At 29.7% G+C, this 12,336-nt stretch overlaps 1 protein-coding gene across 1 annotated transcript in view; it reads right to left on the bottom strand.

The window, feature by feature from the left end:
• The window catches only part of LOC106461174 (proteasome activator complex subunit 4-like), a 119,936-nt gene that overhangs the window by 50,081 nt on the left and 57,519 nt on the right, over positions 1–12,336 (bottom strand). Inside the window, exons 18-22 of the mRNA XM_022388036.1 lie at positions 8,725–8,817; positions 7,971–8,026; positions 4,794–4,859; positions 999–1,054; positions 545–643 (exon numbers count right to left, since the gene is read on the bottom strand). Coding sequence (XP_022243744.1) covers positions 545–643; positions 999–1,054; positions 4,794–4,859; positions 7,971–8,026; positions 8,725–8,817 — 370 coding nt within the window. The remainder of the gene's footprint in view (positions 1–544; positions 644–998; positions 1,055–4,793; positions 4,860–7,970; positions 8,027–8,724; positions 8,818–12,336) is intronic.

Genomic DNA, 12,336 nt, shown 5'->3' with positions numbered 1-12,336 from the left:
TCTAGCCTGTAATCAGTTTGGAGCTTCCTCCATACAGTGGATGTACTAGCCTGTAATCAGTTTGGAGCTTCCTCCATACAGTGGATGTACTAGCCTGTAATCAGTTTGAAGTTTCCTCCATAAAGTGGATGTACTAGCCAGTAATCAGCTTGGAGCTTCCTTTATGCAGTATATGTTCTGGCCTACAATTATTTCTGAAAAATTGTCACACTTCAAACTAAGGAGTAATGACTTTCAGATGACTAACATGATATGCCTCATTAGTAAGTCAAGTGATTTGTCTTTTTTTTCAGCACATTACCCATAGTACATTTGTGTATGAACTTTACCACTAGAACCTTGAATCCAACTAGCTATCCTACACATGGCAGTGTATCATGAGATTCACAAGCAAATACAGTGTGGATAAGCCCATTTATAGCTGTGGGTGTCATATCTCAACACTTTCAGTAATGCATTATTTAATAACAAATAAATACAAATAACAAAGTATACATGTATCATTTTATTTAATCTCATGAGACGTTAATATCGAATAACTCACCTTATTCTCTAATGCCTTTTTAACAACATGGAAGCTCTTCCACCTGGTATCAAACTCTGTTTTATCAACACCCCAGAAGATCATTAAAGACACAAAAATCTATATAAAAAAAAAAGAAGAAAAATCAAAGATTGAATAACAATTATAGAAATGTTATGTAATATATTTAAACTCTGAAAATGCAAAAAAAAGTGGTCAAGGACAATAAAGCTTCCGTATTTATAAACATGTTTTTTCAAAAAGGAACTCACATGTTGCTACATGTTGACTACCAGGTGGTGCTGTAAGTTACTTGTGTAAAGTTACTAAATGAATTAGTAGTTTTTAATTCTTTCTTTTTATTAATAAAAGTAATGTAATAAAAAAATCAAAAAATATTATTACTGATGCCAAATCTACATTATTTTAAAATGCTTTTGTTAAGCTCAACTTCACTGCAAAACAATAGTATTACCTTGATAATAAGAAAGAGAGACTTGGTGTCATCTTCACATGTATTCATGATGTGATCTATAAAACAGATATATATATATTTTAATATGTATATATTCAAATAGTTATGACCTAAATATAAGACCAAGGGGCTTGTGATAAATTAATGGCTGTTTAATTAACATAAAGAACATAAATCCAACAAAATGTGAAAGAGAAAGCTAAATTATAAATGTTTTTACATACAATCAATAATCTTTCTTTTTTAGCTGGTTAATAAATATTTGAATTTTTTTTTAAAATAGAAGCACTAACAATGTGATTACATTTCCATTATTTAATCTAAACAGAAAATGGAAGATATAGGAAATCATACAAGAAAATGGTTAAAGTTAGATATCAAAACTTATAGAACATAGATACAGTATAAGCCTTTCTGTTTACAAAAACAATTTTTTCAACATTCTAAGATAAGTGTTTAAATTTCCATATAAAAAACACTGTAAAATCCAACAGCCTTGTAATCTTTGACTTACTTTTTAATGTCTGTTGTTGTTGTTGTTTGTTATATTTCATGCAAGTCTAACTGAGACATATCTGCCCCTTATTTTGAAGTGACAGACTAGAATGGAGGTAGTTAATCAAACTCACTCACTGACAACTTGTGAGCTACTTTTATTGAATACTGGGTTTTGCTCTTATAATGTATCCACAGCACCAAAGTGCAGAATATTATTATTTTATTTTTTATGGTAATGGTATATGAACTATGGATCTACAGTCTGGCATAATAACCACTGGCCCCCTCTTGCTCCTTAATGTTTGTGAAGGAATACAGTTGACATAGTGATGTCTATCACATTAATGAATTAAAAACCACTGAAGTAACAACAGAAATGAAAGACATAGTATTTCAAACATTACATTTATTATTAAATACTAGTATTGTTTACTGTATGGATACTATTGGGTCAAAGTGTACATCATGACCTTTTTACAGAGTTACATTCAAAATTTAATTAAAACTACTTTATTATCAATTTATGTTAATAAATTTAGCAACAAAACATAGTTTATATTAAAAGTTTTAGTTTTTTAATTTCAACAGGAAGTACTTAAATAAGTTCTAAAGCTGTGCCTTTGAGTTACATTAACCAGTGGTGCTGTGACTTCTTATTTGTAGATTTTTTTTTCTCTTCCCTTATAAGAGATTCAGATTGTTCAACCAATTAGAAACAAGATATAAAATTTCAACTTCTTATCTTCTTGCTTATCTGAGATATCACTGCATTTGTTCAACCCACATTAGCATGCTCCTATCATATCCTCCATCTTTTAAGAAATGTCTAAAATTCTCTCCAACATTGCGAATGGTCATGTTTACAATTAAGAGAAAGAGCAAATTATACACTACATAAGTCAGATAACTGTATTATATTTTTAAGCCTTCAAATCTGATAGTTTGCCAGGAGAACATGAAGTGTTTACACTAAAGTCATTTCTCCAAGAAGTAATGAAATTTTTTAACCCATTTATAGGTTAGTTAGAAAGTCAATTAAGTTATAGTAGTTTTGAAACATTCTAGTCTATGGCAAGGCTTATTTTAATTGTACTTGGACAACCAACATAATAAGAAAAAATAGGCTCACTAAACCATGCACCTAGTACATAAGGCCTTAAGGCTAAAGTGCAATATTTCTTGGTTTTTATGTATATTTTTTATTTACAAAAATAACTAAAATACAAACTTTAGAAACTTATTACATTAAATAAGAAAGACTGAATAAAAAAAAAAAAAACTAAATAATTTATCCTTAATAAAATGAAAAAAAGATGTGAAACTGTTAGGAGCCTAAAGCTGTTTAGGATAAATAATTGTAATTGTCTGATACAATCTCCAGTCATTCAAGAAAAAAAATGTATTTTTGATTTTATTCCATACTTCAAAATTTTTTCTACACACGACTTTATTACAGTTACAGTAGAGAAAATAAGAGGTAAAGTATAAAGTGTTACTGAAAAAACTTATGATATGCCTAATTTGTGAAGATATATTTAGTAAATATAGGGTTATAATATGTATAGTTTTATGGTAACATTGTGGTTACAAGGTTAATTAAAGTGACCAAGACCATATGTATATATATTTATCATAACAACAAAATAAATATTCACAATAGCCAATAAACTGTAAATTACATAAAAGCTGAAATATAAAAAAAAAACATGGTTTTGATGGGGTTCTCTCCTGGTGGTACAGTAGAGTGAGCTGTGCTAGTTATTATAAATTATCTTCATAAGCTCAAACATTGTAAGACTAAGGGACAACGTTGCTATTGCACAGTCCAAAGATGACAGTATAACAAAGCTAAGCATTGTGAGTATTTGTTGGTGTTCTACAGCTGTTAGTAAATCAGAGCAAGTCAGCATTCCTCTGAATTAAACAAAATTCTGGTGGGAACCAATGATGGTATAGCAAGATAAACAAACATGTGAAAAAAAAAAGTTCTAACTTTCATTTCTGGAGTCTTGCATGTAAACAATGCATCTATAATTTTTTTTAGAATTATTCTGCATTATTGACTTTAAAATATAATTATCCATGTCTTGTTATGTACATAATTTTCCATCTCTGTTAGTGGTTTTATCACTATAGTATTTTGTTTTACCCCTTTTATGATACTACAGCATATGGTCTGAGCACTTTGTAATGAAGTTTAGCTTTGAAAATAGCTAAAGGCAGCATCTAAATACAATACAATAGAGCAGATTATAAACTATTTATGAAAATGTAGAGTAAATAAGGAAGATAGAAAAGTAATTTATGGTTTCTTGAGAAAGTGATTAGTCAGAGTTCCTGTAGCAGTGTTTGTTTGTTTGTTTGAAATTAAGCACAAAGCTACACAATGGGCTATCTGTGCTCTGCCCACCACAGGTATCGAAACCCGGATTCTAGCGTTGTAAGTCCGCAGACATACCGCTGTGCTACTGGGGGGGCCCCTGTAGCAGTGAACTAAGGAATTTAACAGCACATTTAGAAGACTCAGAAACAAACTACAGATCTAGGAATTTGTTTATAGTTTTCTTTTCAATTCTGAAAATTTTATATGTTAAATTATATCTGCAAGAAAGTCTAGTTAGGTTTACTACGTACAATAGGCAGCAGCAAAATAACCCAATGACTCAAATTCAACCAAATAAAAAACTTCTTATTTATTTCAAAGAAACTAAATTTATTAGATATAAATTGAACATTGTTGGAAAAAATCATGATACCTAGTCTGAAAAAGTTAATAGTGAAGCCATTTTGAAAGATAAGGTCTTAGGTCACTGATAAATATTTTAGTTTTTTTTTATAATTTATATTTGAAAGTAGTGATACTGCAATCAGTTAAATAATGTATCAAATTTCACAAACAAAAAACTGATCCAAATACTATAGCAAACTATGCAAAAAGTTTTAAAGCCAAATCTGGATAATAAATTTGTATTAAGTTTTATGTAATTTAAAGTATTATTACTGTGAGAAGCAAAAGAAAAGTCAAGGGATATCAGACAAATCCTTCTTGGTCCAGATGTGGTTAAATTATTATGAATAATGTAATTTATAGGGATAAAAATAAATCACATTATTAAAATTTTTCTGTATGTGTAAACACAGTTTTATATCAATACATATGATGAAATATAAATGTTTAGGATAATTCCTTATATTCAACAAATTTTCTACATCCCATTTCCTGGACTTTTCAGGTTAAGTAGCCCAGAGAAATTATATACATTTTAACAAAACTCCTGTATACTTTCAGATACCTACCTAAAACCTCCTTTAACGAACTGACTACTGTCTGTCTGATGTTTCTTCCATCCTTGAAATCAATTGCTATATGTGATGAAATAAAATATATATATGTGATAGATAATCACAAGTTCCATATTTATATGAACAGATTCAGTAAAAAAACAGTTTACCTAACAAGGCAATGGTTTTGGTAGAGATTGAGAAGATAAAAAATAGAATCTGGATGTTTAAAACACAAAGAAATGGGTAAAGCTTTGCTAAGACTGTTTTGTGCACAAAGTCTTTATGATGTTTCTATACCTCAATATCTTATGCTTAAGTAATTTGAATTAAATCAAAATGCAGTTATTTCTGACAGATGTGGTATCTATATGGGAACTTTGTTACATATTTTATAACCAACCTTTACACCCCATCCACATGTTTAATATCATGTTTTTAATTTTTTCCGCCAGGAATTCTTTATATTCTACCTATAGAAATTGTTCTATTAGAACAAGATTTAATTGTTGCAGTTTGGATCAAAGAAAAACTAAGTCGAAACCAACACGCGTATTTTTAACCTGTTCTTTTCCTCCAGATAAGTTTAACAGTGGTTTCAAGCAGTACCTAACATGTAAGAATGTAGTTCTTTCTTCTTTTTACTTTACAAATATTCTACCAATTATAACATGCTACTATTTAGTAATTGCTCATGGTCAAAACTGCATTATGTCAGGTCAGTATATAAATTATAAAATTAAATTGTAAAAAAATTAATATATTATACTAACAGTATTGACTTAATTCTCAACAGTACAACTGTCTTCCTTATGAAGCCATGGATGTTTTATGGCAGGTAGAAATGAAAAAAGACATTGAAATCTATTAACAACAAGAGAGAGAATCTTCAATAGGCACATCACTTGAAATTCTTTTAGGCAGGATTAGAGTAAATTAATCTATGAGACTGTTTTTAACCTGTTATTAGCTAAATATTTGTGCGCTAGCAATATCAAGCATGGGGTTAGCATATACCCAATTCGCTTTTATTACTCATCAGGATCTCTACCAGCCTACCCTCAAATTAATCTACAAGACCTAGGGTGTGGTCAAAGAAATCATTTGAAAGTGTTTGACATCCTGAGTCCAAAATTAATAATTATATCTCAAATCAGTCAAGAGATGATGGAACTATGAGCTAAAAGTTTGTACTTGAAAAAAAAAAGAAAAGAAAACAACAATAAAACTCAGAGCCAGTCTATGAGTCACTATGTTACAGCTAAAAGTGTAAGTGGTTAATATTTATTTTTAAATCATACTACATAATGGAAACCTAATAATTTAATGATATTTAGTATATACTAAATATTCTCAAAACACAAGCAACACAAACACACACACACATACATATATGTGACAATAAGAAACATGATATCAAAATATACTTACCAGTAAGTGAAACAAGTCAGGCACAAAATACAGTTCTGATTTAACAAAGGTAAAACAAAATATACACATAATGGCAAAATAAGTAGGAGTATCCCCACAGTGAAATATATACATTGAAAAAAAAATAAAAGCTTAAAAGTAACTTAACAAGAAAAGTCTTACCTTTTACTGAAACTTACTTTTTTTTTTCTTTGATGAAGCAAAGTTTAAAAGTTGTAGCATAGGTGGGGGAGGGGAATGGGAAAGAGATATTAAACTCAAAGTGACTACATCATACCAGGATATAACATGAAAAGCAAAGCAGGATTTGCAGTCAGTATCAGTAATGGTAAAGGGCATGTGTCAAGAAGATAAAAATATACATCATTATTCAAGATGTATGTTGTGACGTGATCCTTAATGTGAGCTTCAACACTTTTTTAAGTTCAGCCTAAAATTCAAGCTAAATGCACTGATCAAACATTATGTAGTTATGAAACAATCTTTACCTCTCAAATTACTAACTTGTTTTTATACTGTTTGCTAACAGTTTGGAGGTGTCAATATATTATACCATACTAAATGGTTTTATGCTTGCAGAAATTTAAAACATTAAAAGGAAAGAACTGACACAAAAATGTGGGTTGAATCACTCATATCCCATGTGAAATGCATACAGGTCTCAAGCAGTAATTACTTAAATTAAATACAATATTGGTGGAATTTTTATGTTTAACTGTTATATTATTAGGGGCTTTGAAACCAAAAAAAGTCTTAGACCCACAAGCAATTTGGTGTATAAATAGTTTACACAAGGTGCTTAAATAGCCAATATGGATATGGACCATCATCAGTAATTTTAGTGTTAAGTAACTATATTAACTATAAAAGCATCTTAATTTATTCTAGTATGTTTCATGAATGAGGTGAATTGAAATTCTAAATACACTTTTTTTTTGTTTTTTTATCTAGGTAACTAAACACATATACTGAGCGTCAGTACACAAACTTAAACTTTCTCTGCCCTTGGGAACAGCAGATATCTGTTACACTACTACGAGCAATTGCTATACTCCATTTGTTCTATTATCCTTGCTTTGTTCTCCAAAAACTGGCCAATTCATATTTTATTTTAGAGTCTGTTTTAATTGTATTGAATACAACACTATTTCTTTTTTGTTACCTTGTGGTTTTTGTTTTAATCTCTGTACTGGAGAAACTACTATTCTGCATTATTGTATTAAAGTTGTTTCAACCTGCTTTAATTTTTTTTATCATTTCAAGTTTAAGTTTTATGTTATTATTTCTTTTTTCTTTTTGGTTTGTGTACAAAGTACAGGGTGGCCCCAAACAATATACCCATCCTTTAAGCTATGCAACTTCTGTATATAATAAATTCTAAAAGTTTTATTTTTATTTCAGATACTACTGGAGGATGTCTAACAATAAACACAAAACCATTGACGATTGAAAGCAACAAATCTCAAATGCTTTCCATTGAGTTAGGGTTGAAAATTGTGTAACAGCATGTTAGGCACTCTGTTGTAGATGTTATGTTTCTTGGAATGCTAGTGGAGCCCAGTTTGTGCATCTCAAATGATGAAGCTGTGTATGTTCAGTTAATTTGTTGTATGAAATATTAACAAAGATATTTTGCTGGTTTGCAGGTTCATTTACTATGCTCATATGAGCAATCAAAATATGGGAACATTTTTGTGGGCCACCCTGTATTTACAAATTATTTCTAAAAAGGTAAAAAAAAAAGACATAACCATCACTTACCTTTATGCCCAACTTCTTTTACTCGAGAACAATGGATTGGAACAAAACTATCAGACCTAATGATAAAAGACAATTAGCATTTGGCATTATACAAAAATTCTCAACAACGTGTTCAAGCATTTTATGTTAAGGAAATTACTCCTTAAGATGTCTTTATCTTAGAAAATTTATTGTTTAATCATTTATATATAAATGTATTTAAACAATCAAACATTTCAACCTATACAATTACATGCTTAGACATAATTTGATACATTAAACATATATTAGACTACAAAGAATACTGAAAATTACTACCATAATTATTCAATTTATTTTAAGTGTCACAGGTCATTCATTATAGCAAATTAAGTATTTGTTTGGCACTTAATCTTTTATTTCTTTTTTTTAAAGGTATCACAGTATATTAATTTTTCATGTTAACCTGTTTTACAATACTACAATTATTTCTATGTTAAACAATATAATGAAAGCTCATTCTAGATAAATAATAATAATACACTTCTACCAATCATATTGTTACACTTATAGTTGAAACGTTTTTACTTCCCATTACTCTATATACAAAATAATGCATTTCTACTAATCAAACAGCTAAGTTACAGATGAACAGCTTCTATTTATCAGCATTCTAGATAGATAACATCACTTTCACCATGAACCAAATTGCTATATTACAGGTGAACAGATTATATTTTCCAGCATTCTAGATAGATAACATCACTTTCACCATGAACCAAACTGTGATACTTACAGTTGAATAGCTTCTATTTTCCATACAGGAAGAGCAGCTCCTGCACCAATGACACATTCATGAACAATATTCAATGATCTTTGAAGTTCTTCCCTGTAAATAAAGATTTTAATCAATACCCAACTATAAATGAACTATCATTCTTCAACTGAGACAAAAAAAAAAAAGAGTTTTACTTCAATACAATCTATAGGGGAGAATACACCCAATAGGATAACAAACATGGTTAGTTTATAATTACATTTGTTAATGGCCTCTCAACTTGAATTTCATTTGACTATGCAATGATTTCTATATAACTGGAATATTTTTGTAACAAAAAAAGTTTTATTATGATCACTAGCTGTCTATGGCATGTACATGTACCACTGAAGCTGGCAAATCATATACTTAAACAAGGAGAGATAAAATATTAAAAATATCTAAGTTACTTTAATACATTGACTCTTATACATATAATACTCCAAACAATTATACTTTATCAATTTTAATGTTATACACCTAACAACTCAATGTCTCAAATATTATTGATATAAACACTGTTTAAATTACAAATGTGTGATGTAGACAGCTGCATGTTAAAAGAAGATGATATTTAACCCATTAACCAGGAGCTAGTTACACCATCATGGCAATTTTCCAGGTTTGTTGGATAAGGGGTTAATAAAAATATTAAGTATATTCATTTTTTCAACAGTAAAACGTACTTAATCAAGTACTTGCAAGTTATGTTCCCACATACACAATGACACTTTCTTCATGATTTAATAGTAACTTTTGTAAAATGGGAGAACATAAGTGTAAACGGGAAAATGTGGATGTTCAGGAAAGGATAACAACACAACATGAAAAAAAAAAAGATTTTGTGTGGGACTGGAAAAACTTTGATTTTTTATTTACATATTGTTATGCCCAAAATTTTGTAATGAATGACAGCTAAGAAGTCCTTAAATTCAACAATACTTGAATTTATACTATCTGAAATTCAATACGAAATGCTTTTTTTTTTTTCAAAATTTTTTATCTAAAAAATACAATTCAAATTTAGTATATTACATGTAATTCTTCTAAGAATTTTAACAATTTCCATTTGTATCTTAAGTGTAATATTTACCAAGCCTATTTTAAAATTTTGAAGGGCTTTAACATATGGTATGAAACATGGTATGAAAGAACATATTAAAATACTTCATTTGAAGTTTCTTGCTTCTCCAAAAGAAAAGCAAGGATGTTTTTATTTTGATATAAAATCTTGTGCTGAAATTAACTAATTAACTTTACCTCAGAAGAATGATGTTCCTATCATGAGTAATACTCAATATGATTGTTATGATTACACACTATAATTCAAGACTGGAATTTCTACTGTAACAAGATTCTGTGAAGGATGGCAAGGCCACTAGGTACAGCAGGTATAGTGTGGTTTGAATGTTGTTACACATTCTTCATTACTTTCTTTCACTCATAAGTACTTAGAATCAGACAACACAACTAAACAGAACTTTTACAGAGGATCTACTAAATCTGGATATTGACTTCCAAAATCAAATGTAAGGCTCAAAAGTCCATTAAGAATGCAACCGAGGACTGACAGGTAGCTGGTCTAGTAGAACTGGTATGATTTCAGTTTATGAGGTCATCTTTCTCATGAAAACAGCTGTTGATTTCAAAGTGATACCAGAAGCTTCTGAACATATTTTTTTTATTGTTTTCTTAATGCTACCAGAAGAAAAATACACAAATCTCAGTTACTTCATAGGTTGAAGAATTTTCTGTTATAACTATTGTCTTCGTTTAGGAGAGGAGTGTTATTTGACATTGTTTTTCAGTTTGGTTGTGAAGCCCATTATTGTCTTAAACAAGCCTTTTTTTTTGTTTCCAAGAAGAACACAGAAGGTTCCCTTCTTAGTTAAAAATGTTGTGTTCTTTAGCTATGTATCACTTAACCATCTCACTGTGTAAATATTTCTCTTCAGAAAGGCTTTTCAATCCTCCATCCATAAACATCTCTGCAACTACAGTGCACTGTCAAATGGTTAGGAATTCATTGTGAGCTGAATATACACATGTTACACAAATGATACCACAGCTTACATCTGTGACAACATGCCACTGCATTGGTATATATATAAGTTATTGAAATAAAATATAAGTAATAGTACACACTCTACTCACTGAATAAAGGTAACTAAACTGTTTAACTCAAAAAATCTTGTTAAGTTTTGTACAGATGATATATAGTTTATGCTTATCTTTCCAGTTGTTATGCCACAAGACATTTGGATATACATTAATAGTTAGAGTATTGGGTTTGAAATTATTTTTGACCTAACTACAGCTTTAGTAATTTTTCTTGTTCCTTCACAACTGGCTGTTATTTATGTTTCATTATGTTAATTCAATTCGCATGTTGTCATTGGGTGAAGAGTAAACTAAAACGTGCATCTTTGCACATTTCTATAATTATTCATTTCTCAATTGATATCTAAACAAATTTGCAATGACATTGATATACAAACATTTTATAAAGATAGTATTGTGATATTAGGTGTCACTGCCAGTAATTTTCCCAGATTTACTTGTTTATTAGCTGCAAGAAATGTGACTTGAGAGTCACATGTATCATTCCACTCTGGTTGTCTAAATTACTTACAGGTATATAAGCAGGTTACTTGCTGAAAATGATGGCGGATTAGTAAAGAAAATAAAGAAAGTGGAACAGAATGAACGATACATTGTGAAACTATATAAACGAAGTGTAGAGTGAGCTTGTAGCAATACTGTTGACCTCTCTCATATCTTGCTTTGTAATATTAAAAGCACTGACTAATTTAGCAGTGAAAGACTACAGGGAAGGCAACTAGTCATCATCACCCACCTCCAACTTTTGGGCTACCACTGTGTTGCCTACAAATTACTTCATAACTGCAGATTGTGGTAAGGTACTCTACAATAATACATTTACAATACAAGTCACTTATAAGATCAAGACATCCAATTTTAACTGTTTTGTTAAAAGAATAATTAAGCGTAAACACTGTCTTGGTATTTAGTTATCTTCCACAGGATACACACAAAAAAAAAGATAAACATATTTTTAAAATATCAAATCTTGATAAAAGTACAGAAAAGAGGATAAGATTCTTGATAATGAACCAATACAGAATGTACATCTATACCTTTATTTTAAAACATGCAGAATGGCCAAAACATCTGGTCAGGAAAAGGTCACCTTTTTTAATGAATTTCTTGAACCATAATCTTAAATACTTCTTTTTATTTTGTGATTTTATTTTTGTCACATTGTAATTGAACCTTTTTGCTATCAATGTATTGTTATTTTACATAATTTACAGAATTTATAACAAATGAGCATCTTCCAGAAAAAAACTACTATAATTTACTGGTTCACATGATCACACCCTCGTTTAAATAACTGAATTACTGTGAGTCTTTGTGTGGCTAATGCATCTATAAATTTGGACTACAAGCTAACAGTATAACTTAATATTATGATGCTTCAGTCAAGATTTTCTCCTAGTGAAACCATGTTAACTATCCAACAAACTTTGAAACTTTATTTTTTTTTGTGGGATATCACAATTTGAACTA

The sequence above is a fragment of the Limulus polyphemus genome, unplaced genomic scaffold, assembly GCF_000517525.1.
Source record: "Limulus polyphemus unplaced genomic scaffold, Limulus_polyphemus-2.1.2 Scaffold909, whole genome shotgun sequence".
Lineage (NCBI taxonomy): Eukaryota > Metazoa > Arthropoda > Merostomata > Xiphosura > Limulidae > Limulus > Limulus polyphemus.
Note: the sequence above shows the minus strand (reverse complement) of the source record. Positions and strands in the feature narration are given on the sequence as shown.